General features: G+C 36.7%; 1 protein-coding gene across 1 annotated transcript; it reads left to right on the plus strand.

Moving 5' to 3' along the window:
• The first annotated feature begins 2614 nt into the window (after window positions 1-2614).
• On the plus strand, window positions 2615-4111 carry LOC139133784 (uncharacterized). Its single transcript, XM_070700550.1, has one exon. The coding sequence runs from the start codon at window positions 2615-2617 to the stop codon at window positions 4109-4111; it is 1497 nt and encodes a 498-aa protein (XP_070556651.1).
• The last annotated feature ends 8365 nt before the right edge of the window (window positions 4112-12476 follow it).

Genomic DNA, 12476 nt, shown 5'->3' on the forward strand with positions numbered 1-12476 from the left:
CATTGGATTATGGATTGGTATGATTGCGATTATTTCATTGTTTCACTGTGATCTTATTTTCACTTCGTGTAGTGTGATTGGATTTTATTTTAGCTGAAAAAGGGTCCAGCGGAAGTAACGAAAATATATTCCAAGTGAAAATAAAGTATTCCACAGTAAAACAAAATCGGCTGAAAATATAAAATTTCTTTCAGTCACTCGAATCCGAAACCGAATCCGAAACTGAATCCGAAACCGAATCCGAAACCGAGTCTAACTTCAGCATCGTAATACTAGTAACTGCAATATTGAAACATCCGTTGGGGGCGCTTTGCCGGAGACATCATTTTCACTACAGGCATGGCTTTATTTTGGGACTGGATAGAAATTACACATTACTGGAGATGGATTTTGTCTTTCAAAATAATGCTGCACGAAAAATAGTAAAAAATTAAAAGTGTTTGCCATAAAATAAGCAACCCTCCCCAAATTGCCATGCAATGGCCAATAGGTTTAAATTTCAGAAACGTTCTCAGTAGCTTTGTTTTATTAGAGAAGATTCACTTCTCAAGACCTCAAGATTTTAAAATTGAAAGTATGTCGATCTACACATTGTGAACAAAATACAACGCCATCGACTATTGAGAATTGAATTAATTCTAATCCAAACTAGAAATCAGTTGTCAACAAAAAACATAGGGCCATTGTCCCTGAAGCTACTATAGACATGGATACAAAATTAAGTATTTCCTGACTGTATGAAATTATCTCACTAAGGTCATCCTAGGGACATGTAAACCAAATATTAAAGCTGTCTGACCAGCAGTTTTGAAAAAACAAGCGGCTCAACAGTTGACAGAGCTCTGCTGTGTTATGTAGAGAATAACCTTTTGTGACACATGTATTGATGAAGAAGGTGGATATCTTTGATAGCTCATTTCAGGATGGCCTGACCAAAAATGGAAAAAATTCCGTAAAAATACAGATTTGCATATTTCATCAGACTATATTAGTCTATAATAGCAAATAAACGAGAGTTAATTACATTCTAATTAAAGTAAACAAGACTTGCTTAAATCAAGATTTACGTCATAAAAAACAGCATATCTGTCAGGTTATAAAGAATCTTGAGCTGATTATCTTTTAATATCAGTATTTTCATCCTATTAACCAAGCACATTTTAACTTTCAAATTAACATTGTAAGTAAGTTCTGTTGAATAAGTTGAGACTGTAGGTACTCAAAGAAAGCACATTGAAGTGACAAATGTTTGTAACTTAAGAAGTTCAAGGTCATCAAAAGCATTATAAGGAATCATGTTACACTTTCATTGCACTGTTTACACAGATTGCATAACTGCTATAAATAGCACATGAGAAATCTTACAGCCCAGCTTTACCATAAAAACCCTATCACTTTGACCACTCTTTTAATTGACCACTCTATTTTTTTCCTCAAAAAGTAATCTTATTTTATCCTTACCAAGTCAACCATAAATGGAAATAAGAACTTTCTCTATCTCTATTTATTTGACCACCCTATCATGACAAACTATTATGAGCAATTTCTTTAGGATAACATAAATGGTGGTTCAGAATATATCAAAGTTGGGATTCAGGAAAGTTGCCTTTACATGTTTTAATCCTCAATTCACTATGAACTGTCAAAAAAAGTTGAACTTTCTGATAATTCCACACTATAATTATTTTGGCTTTGATGATTTCCTAATTAATTCAATTATTTAAAATCATATTCATTATTTTTTTCTGGGTGAATTGATATGATTTATACAGTACAAGAATTACATACAATGTAAGTCAAACTTTGACCAAAAATGACAAAAAAATTCCTTAAAAATACACATTTGCATATTTCATCAAAATTTGAACAAATCTAAGTTGGGTTATCCCTAGGGACCTGTATACCAAATAACAAAGGTGTCTGACCAGCGGTTATGAAGAAGAAGATTTTTTACCAAAAACACCTTTTTTGGCATTAATTTGCCTATTTTCAACAATATCAAAAAATTAAAAAAAAAGTTTCTCAAAATCATATTTTTCATCTACACAACAAATATCAAATCAGTAAGTACTGCGGTTCTCAAGATATTTGAGTGGACGGACGCCTCACAAACGGACATACATACATACATACATACATACATACATACAGACTGACGACGGACGCCGGACGGATACCCATCCCAATAGCTTCTATAGACTATAGTCTACAGTAGCTAAAAACCAATGAATATTAAACATGTATATGCTGAATTGATACGTTGAAGAAATGAAATGCACTGCAGCCGATACAGCTTTTATTCGTTATGTTTTGGGGGTTTTTTGCGATTCAAATTTAATTAGCTCCTTTTGTAAATCATTTAACAGAATGTCCACGGCGGATGTCTACATCTTGTAGATGGCGCTGTTGACCGGCTGCCTTTTTAGTTCTCTCTCAGTTTTTACAACTAATTTTCGTTCTTACGGCGTGTTTTAAAGCTGGGTTGTCTTAATCTTGCTTTTAAAGTGTCCTAGCATCAAACGTTTCGGAAGAAGACGTCATTTGTCGCTCCAGAGACTGTAAGTTTCTGCTTCTTTTCTTCGGAGTTTCTGACGCACTTTGTGACCAGTTCAACATGGCAGCGCGTACTCTCCTATTACGTCACAGCCTTTGTTCTTCACTGTACAAAACTTCCAAACCCCGTGGACGCAAAGCTGGACGGAAACATCCTAAGCCAGTATACCGTATTTCGACCATCGTCACTACAGATCGGACTTCCAGGCTACTACAGAAAAGTGTTCGAACAAGTGTGCTTCAGCAGATATGTGTTCAAGATATTGTATACGGTGAGCCTAAAGCCATTGAAACTCTCGTTACAAATCGTACCATTCAACCAGGTGCAAAGAAGAGGAAACCGGTGCTGTTGAAAATTCCGAAGTTCTCCACATGTTTTCAAAAACTGCAACTGAATGCTGCCCTTTGGAATGCACGTTCAATGACTGGAAAAATTGGCGTCATTGCGTCAACTCTGATCGAAGATAATCTCGATATCTTAGTCATCACAGAAACATGGCTTAAGAGTCAAACGGACCCTGTAATCGCCGATTTTCATTCAGCGGTCAGTGGCTACAATGTTCACCACCAGTCTCGCTCAAGTCGAAGAGGCGGCGGTGTCGCTGTGATCGCTCGCTCCAATTTGCGTGTTACAGAAAAACATTCTGGTTCATTCAATTCTTTTGAATCTCTGGACATCAAACTTCAATCATTAAGTCAGACAGTGCGTATCATCACCATCTACCGCCCGCCGGAATCAAAGAAAAACAGTTCGACTACAAATGATTTTCTCACCGAGTTCTCCACACTACTGGAATCTGCTGTACCGTCACCAGGCTATCTTGTCATTGCTGATGACTTCAACTTTCATCTTGATGACGGCAACTTGCCCGATACAGTGAAGTTCACCACCCTACTGCACTCTATGGGATTGCGTCAACACATTCTCTCGCCTACACATAACAAGGGACACATCCTAGACCTAGTTATTATACGTTCAGCAGACCAGATTCTCCACTCCGTCAATATCACTAATTCAATGAACTCTGATCACAGTCTTGTACGGTTCGGTTTGACCGTTCAGCGTCCGGCAAACAGTAAGGTGAGGATCTCGAGGCGAAATTTCCGTAACATGAGCACCGATGACTTGCGAGACGAAATCGCTGCCAAGTTCTACACCTATCCACGTGATATCGACATTGAGCGTCTATCAAAATTCTACATCGACTCAGTCACGGACATATTAGACACTCTCGCCCCCATCAAGCAGAAAGTGGTGACTGATAAAGTAAGAGCTCCATGGTATTGTGAAGAGTTACTATTGCTACGGAAAACTGTGCGACGACTTGAGACAAAATATCGCGCCACAAACCTTGAGATTGATCGTCAGATTTTCCTGACAAGGCGGAATGAATACTTTCGCCGCTGTGATGATTTGAAAGCTGACTACCATAGGACTCGCATTGAAGAGGCAGATAGCAAGAGGCTGTTCAAGATCATCGCTGAGTTGACTGATGCGAAGGCAATTCACGCCAAAGAGCTACCTTGGCAAATTCCATCGAAGGAAAATTCCATCTGAATTCATGAACTACTTCAACACAAAAGTCTCTAAACTTCGCGAAAGTTTACCCAATGTCAGTGTTGACAGTGACTGCATTTTACCATCCCACACATTTCCAGCTTTCAGCGATGTGTCTGCAGACCAAGTTAACACCCTAATTAAACGAGCAGCGCCAAAATCATGTGATCTTGATGTACTGCCAGCGAACTATATCAAGAAATTTGCCATTGTTCTATCGCCATTCGTGGCTCATCTTTTCAATGAATCGCTGTCATCTGGAAGTGTGCCCAGTAACTTTAAATCTGCCGTCATCCGACCACTGCTAAAAAAACCGGACCTCAACCCAAACATCCTGAAGAGTTATCGACCGATATCAAATCTACCATTCTTATCTAAAGTTCTTGAGCGCATCGCAGTTGAGCAGTTACCTCAGTGATCACTCTCTGTTTTCCAAGTTCCAGAGCGCATATCGCGCTCATCACAGTACAGAGACTGCCCTTCTGCGTGTCCATAATGACATCATGCTTGCTCTCAATGACAAAAACGACGTTCTCCTCATCATGCTAGACTTGTCGGCGGCTTTTGACACAGTTGATCATGAGATACTACTTCATAGACTTCAATTTCGGTTTGGTGTCACAGGTACAGCTCTATCGTGGTTCAAGTCGTATCTCACCCATCGCAATCAGTGCGTCAAAGTTGGCTCTGCAGCATCAGCTAGTACACACTTGAAGTATGGTGTTCCTCAGGGCTCAGTCCTGGGCCCGATTCTTTTTACTCTGTACACATCACCACTTGAAGACATCATCGTCCAGCATGGTTTTAATCCTATGATGTATGCGGATGATACACAGATTTATGTTGTGTGTAGCAGACCTGATGAAGTTCGAGTTTCTGTCGAGGTATGCGCCAACGAAATCCCCTGCTGGATGAAATCCAATATGCTAATACTTAATGATGAGAAGACAGAGGTTGTTCAGTTTTCGTCTCGTCTCAGATCCGATGCAGTGAAACTTTCAAGTTTAAGGATTGGGGAGTCAGATATTGCCCCTTCTGCTACAGTTCGCAATCTCGGTGTGAAACTTACCCATGACGGCTCGATGTCAGACCATATCAGCCACATCTGTAAGAATGGATTTTATAGATCCGTCAATTGTTGGACAGACCCACCACAGAAAAGATGGTCCATGCATTTGTTACTTCTCAACTGGATTACTGCAACAGTCTTTTGTATGGTGTTGGGAAATTTCAGCTCGGACGCCTTCAGTCACTTCAGAATGCTGCAGCTCGCCTTGTCTCGCGTACTCGTAAATTTGATAATATCACAACTGTTTTCATTGATCTACACTGGCTGCCCGTAGAAGCTAGAATTAAATTCAAAATCTTGTTGACGACCTTTAAAATAGTTCATCATGTTGCTCCACTTTATCTCATGGATCTGATCGAGATATACACCCCTGCCAGAGATCTCAGATCGAGTGATTCCTTACGCGTAGTGCCACCGCGTGGAATGTTCAACAAGGCATATGGGCAGAGAGCTTTCTCTGTCTGCGCACCTTCTCTATGGAACTCATTGCCCCCTGAAATTCGTAATGCCAAGTCCGTTGACTGTTTTAAACGCGTTTTAAAGACTCACCTTTTTGTAAAGCACTATTACTAATGTTTTGGAAGGGTCACCATTTTACCGTAACCGCTGATGCTTGTTTTATTTTAACGTTTTCTGGTACTTTGTAGAATTTTAATAATGTTTTTTGTAGTTTGACGGTTTTTACTCTGTAGAAATTTTCATCATTTTTAACCATGTACGTTTTTAGCCTAATTTGATTGTTTTTTACATTTTAGTTTGTTATGCTTTGCTGGTATTTTATCAATTTTAAATGTGTAAAGCGCACTGAGACGTATGTGTAGTGCGCTTTAAAGAAATAAATATTATTATTATTATTATTATGAAAGCAGATAAAAGCGTGAATGGTTGAAAAATGCTAATAATAACTTAAAATATCAAAGGTTTCATCAGCTGTAATTTTCGATATGTTTTCCCAGATATTGTGCTTGCAGAATTCTGATCCCGATACGTCAATACATTTTGCTTGACAACTCAATTTTAATCCCGAAGTTTCGTCTAAGCATAAACATGTATAAAACTGGATTTTGACCAGTTCACGACATATGAGCACGAGCGATAGCGACTGCATATATAAAGTGGACTGGTCAAAACCGAGTGGTATACCGTTACAGGGTGTGGTTTATTGTTATTATATCATAAACAGTTTGCATATTGAAATTCTGGCTTCTAATGTCACAAAAGGATTTTTGCTCTTGCCGAGATCTCGCGCATATGCCAACCGCGCTATATTGCTGATATATCACGATATTTTCACGTCTCGACTATCAAATCGCAGTATTAATTACATCATCAATATTCTGGTATGATATATTTGTCAATAATAACGTGGTCTATCGTACCTACATTGATAAAGCCGATGCTTTTTATTTTGATAGACCTCAGAAAAAAAAAAGAAGGAACCGCACTCGGTGAGTGAACATCATCATAGTATCAAAAGTTACGCTTGACTTTCTGTCGATTGACTTGTCGATTCAGTCAAATATGCTTGCTTCACAACTTTCCCATTTCGCTGTTCAAAATAATATATGGTTTAAAATATATTTAAAATATTGTGTGAATTTTCATTCTTACACTTTTTGTTGTTCCAGTGTCAGGTGTGTACATTACTCAGGTCGCTTTACCGGACGACTGATGAAATAAACGTGCGCGATATCATGCACATAGTCATGGCACTTTTTTGTTGACGGTTCTGAATGAAATCCGAGAACCATGGTCAATGTATTATATCATCTGTTATCATATACCCACCTCCATATCGATCAATCTTGGTGACGTTGACCGTAGAATATCACCTGTGATGTTGTAAAGTAAACGTCGATAATGTGCGATAAACGTAATGAGTTTTTGTGTGTTCCCGAACTACATTTGCAATTTGATTGTCAACAAAGTAAACAAAGAAGATGGCTGCCTCTCTCCATTTTTTACATCCATGCTCTCTCGCCTACGAGACAATGTTGCTGCCATGAAAATTTGAACGGCTCTGATGAACAAGGATGTTTTGGGTAGCAAAGGGAGTCGGTTTTTTTACGGGGGGGGGGGGGGTTGGTGAAAATCAGGAGGTTTAACTTTTATGAAACCGTTTTAAGGCAAAAACTGAGTTATGACAAGAAAACAGAATTGACCTAAAGGACATAAAACAGAATGCGAACATGGTTTTACTCTGTCTGAACAGGCAGCATAAAAGAGCACTTTTGTGCACAAAAATAATGTTTTCAAGTTGAACAAGAGAAATAAGTGTCACGGCAATGTTCACGATATAACTTTTATAACAATGGGAAAACTAGCTCCAATTTTTAGCTCCCATATATATGCATATGTATATATGCAAATGGGAGGTATTCGTATAAGGTGGAAAAATGTCGTCTGTATGTATGTATGTATGTACGTATGTATGTATGTATGTATGTATGTATGTCCGTCCACATCAAAAACTCCTAAACCGTAGCACCTACTGTCTTAGTATTTGGTGTACAGGTGCACCTAGGGATGGAGATGTGAATTTGTTCAAATGAACATGTCAGTGCCAAAAATATGCAAATGAGGGGAAAAAAAGGAAAAATCCTGCAAATGGCTAAAACTCAGTAAGCAGTGGTCAGATTTGGTTGAAACTTGGTATGCAGATTTCTCTAGATATTCTAAAGTATGTGTGCAAAAATTGGGATGAAATTTACATGTTTGTATTTTTAGGGTATTTTTTCAGTTTTTAGTAAAAAAAATCTTGTTCTCTGAAATCGCTTGTCTGATTGCTATGAAACTTCATATTCATGTTCCTCAGAATGACCTCAGTCATGCTTGTACAAATTGTATTGATATTGTCATATTTGTAATTTTGGGGCAATTTTCCCAATTTTTGATAAAAATTTTTTTATCCCAAAACTGCTGACTTGATAGCTTTGATATTTGGTATACAGGTATCTAAGATTAATCTCAATATAAAGTATTGAAGGTATGTTGAAACTGGCAATTTTTTTTTAATTTTTGGGGCAATTTTTGCCTTTTTTGGTCAAAAAATTTTACTCCTGAAACTTGTGATCTGGTAGCTTTGATATCTAGTGTACAGGTTCCTAAGGTTTATGTTAATGAGATATATTTAAAATTAGGATGAAATCTGCAATTTTGTATTTTGGGGGCAATTTTTCTCATTTTTGGTCAAAAATTTGTTTCTCAAAATTTACCAGTATGATTGCTTTGATATTTAGTAAACCGGTTCTTTAGGTTTTTGTTAATAAGATATATTGAAATTAAGTTGAAATCCGGAATTTTGAATTTTGGGGGCAACTTTGTGAAACTGTCAGTTTTACTGGGATATCTTTCATTTTGTATTTTTAAGATTTTTTTTGGTAATTTTATACCTACTGGAACTAAGAGTATATAATGTGGTGATTTAGTAAGCATTTGATATGGTTAACTTTATTAGGTGTTGAAATGCGGTAAAAAAATCCTGGCAGATTTTGAAAAAATTCCAAACAAATGCCAATAAAAAATTCAGCCAGAGAAAGTTTGATAAAAAGAAAAGGTGGTAGAGTGGGGAAAAAAGAATGTACAATTGATTGGATAAAAAAGATAATGTACCTCATCGATCTTCCAGACACCATCCCTTATCAAATGGTCCACCTCGATGTATTTTTGAGCGCAATTAATCATGCAGTGTATTTTAGTTTAAGATGTCAAGTTAGGTAAGGATTTGAAAGGAATAGTTAAGTTCACCACAGTTTAACTTTATCTCTTGTGTCATCATCCTTGTGTACTTGGTTAAGTTTGTAAGTTGTTCCAGATGTGGATGCACCAGCTGTTCTGGAAGAAAACAATGTTTACTTTTCCCTGAATAGGGTTTTCTGAGTTGATGATTTTATGTTGAAATTTCTCCATGTATCTGGTGTATGGGCAAAGTGTAAACATTGGTTGCATGTTATGTATTACAGTCCATGTCAAATATTGTAAATGAAAAATCAAGAACAGTTTACTGTGTGCTTGTAAAAGATAACATATTTTATTTGTCAATACATAAACTGCCTTGCAGATTGATTGTCTTAAAGATTATCACAGAAGTAGAAAAGGAAAAGAAACTAATCAAATTGCTGTAACATATTCACTCTCAGTGCCTGTATAGGCCTATACTTAACTATTTTATCATTACATTCAGCTGTTTGTTATATCTTTATCACTCTCCATGGGCCAAGGCACACTTTGGGTCAATGTCATCACTCTGTGCCAGTCTGTGTATGTCAGTCTGTCTGTATATGTATGTCCATGTTTCATACAATTGTTAACTTGTTTTGATAACTATATGGGAGCGAACAGTGATGTTGTCACTATTTTTGAAAATATGGTGTTATATGAAGTGTTTGCAAAGCTTTTTGAACTTTTTAATTCCATACCGGTACATTTAAACATCCAGAAGACTTTTGGGACAAGTGCCTTTTTTATCAGTATTCCCGACGAGTCACTTTGACTGCTTGATGGTAACCCAGTCCAATTTCTGTCAACAGAGGAGTACACGCACACGCGCACACACACACACAGAGAGGCAGTTTTTCCAATCTGTAAGAATAGCTTCCATTGGCACATATACCACTGTGTATGGCCATATGGAAAATAAAAAACCTGCAATATTTTAGGACGATTTTTGCAGTGTTTGATCCCAAAACAAAATGCCACATATCTTCTTCAAGAATTCCCAGCTCAAATTGCAAAACCTTGTGCCGAGGCATATTTCATCTTTGTATTTGATGTGTACAATAATCACAATCATTATAACCTATCCAGAATCATCCAATAATACTAAGTCAATTACATTAATTCCATGCAGTACAACATTACAAGAGGACATCTTCACTTTGATATAATAAATTGTACCACTGATTTTGAGGTACAAGGAAGTGATTTCTTGGCCATTTTGGAGTGTTTTAACCGTGCAGTTTTCATAAAAACACAAAATTATATTAGACACAAAATGATTTCCAAGCATAATGTCTTGTTAGGTTATAGAGACAAGTGAATATCACAATTGAAGAAAAACATGGCAGCAGAAGCTGCAGCATAAATTAGAAGTTAAAAGGTCAGCACCCATTTGTAAATGCCAAGAAATCCAATACAACTTCGTAATATGTATACACCACAGAAAAAGACGTCCGATTTTTTGTGGACGTGGATAAGTATGGGAGCCAAAGTTTTTGACACAATGTTGCATCACCAAGATGACCTTTGACTCACTTTCACAAAATAATCTGAAACTGTAATTTAACAGTTGGAATATATCATATTCATAGCATGGTTATAGTCAGCAAAACAACCTCTCTTAGTGCTGACATATCAACCATATAGTGACCACCTGTCACATGTGACATGGAACATGCAAGGCAAAATAATTTTCAACCTGTTATTTTAACAGCGCCCTCATATGAGGTGCTGTGATTTTATTGGTAATACTACCAGCAGCATAAAACACATATCCTTCATTGCAATGTTGTAAAAGAATACAATAGAGCAAATTTATAACACAACTTGTAATTTCACCAAAATGCAGCTAGATATTGTCAGCCATATTCTAAGATGCAACTAATGACAGCATTTTTACATCACAATCTCCCATTATTTTTATGAGTATAACACCAACATGACACATCTCTCATAAAGATGACAATAATCTGAAGATTAAGTCGGGAACATATTGTAAAAAAGCATGATATTGTTCATTTGTTCTATTTGTTTTCCATGAGGTCAGATACTCTAGTGTAAACACCTTGATATATCATGAATGTTTAACATTAAGCAGGGCTTAAAATAATTTTTTTCCTGGTAGTCCACTTGGGCTACCATTTTGTGAAGTTGGTATCCCAATGTGAAAATGGCTGATAGTTCATGGATTTTGGTTTAGGAATATTTTTTCACCAACCAGACAATGAAAGACCAATTTATCAAGATTCTGCCCAGAAAGTAAGTTTCTCATCATTTGACAAGAATACTTGCAGGCTTTACCAAATGTAACTGGTATAATGGACAACAGTGACACTCAAAAGTTTAGAGACCTATCGATGATTTGTTCAATACACAGAGGTTGTACATGTACCGGTATACACTCTTTGCATTTATGTTTACTTATTATTATTATTATACTATTATGTGGTCTGATCTTTTAGTGGGACAACATGTGCCTTTTAAGACTGCACTTGTGTGTGAATGTTTTACCACACTCTTTGCATTCATGCTGTCTGACATAAGAATGGATCAACATATGGTTGATAAGCTCATCCTTCCTTTTAAATGTTATACCACACTCTGCTTTTATGTGGTCTGATCTCTAAGTGGATCAATATGTGCTTTAAAGACCGCCTATATATTTCGAATAGACAGATGGGCTTACAGGTTTATTGGTAAAATGACAAGCACATCCTACATACATAAGCAAATGTCAACAAAAAAATTAATCACAGAAGGCTTGACAAAAAGAAAAGGTTGAAAGAGTGAGGAAAAAAGAGCGGGAAATTGTACAAGGGATCTGGTAAAAAGTAATGCTACCTCATCAATCTCCTAGACCTACCCCCTCCTGAACATCAAATGTTCCATCCCTTTGTTTATCATGTTTACATAAGGCCAGATGGTAGGAAATATATTTACAACCTTGGGGATTTTTTTAATTAATGCTATGAGTGCTATCATTCGAATGTAAACAGCACTTAAATTAGTTACAGATAGTGAAATGCCTTCCACTGTGGGGGGGGGGTGATTAGGACATCTGAAATTATCCTGGATCCAAATTTTTCATTAGTTTTCATTAGTTCTTATGTGTCTTACATGGAAATATTGCAAAAATTGATCCGTAATGAAAAAAATTACCTCAACTTTATCTGGGTCAAATTTTACTACAAATCGATGCCAAATATGACAAAATTATGTTCACAGCCTTCGAAACTGTCTCACAACATATCCTGGGTTGGTGTAGGTCATTTAAGGTCACAAACTGAGAAAACTACTTAAAATATAAAATTTGGGGGCTTCCCAACACTTTGAGCAGAAAATTTATCTAATAACATCCCTCAGGACTTTTGTACCAAATTACAAAGCTATCAGATAAGCAATTTTGAGAACAAGCTTTCTTGACCAAAAATGACAAAATTATCTTAAAAATACAAATTTGTATATTTCAGGACAACTTCCATATATCTAACTATTGTCATCCCCGGACATCTGTGTACCAAATATAAAAGCTTTCTGTCCAGGGGCTTTAAAAAGAAAATATTCTTTACGATTTTTTGA

This window comes from Ptychodera flava, chromosome 5, assembly GCF_041260155.1.
Source record: "Ptychodera flava strain L36383 chromosome 5, AS_Pfla_20210202, whole genome shotgun sequence".
Taxonomy (NCBI): domain Eukaryota; kingdom Metazoa; phylum Hemichordata; class Enteropneusta; family Ptychoderidae; genus Ptychodera; species Ptychodera flava.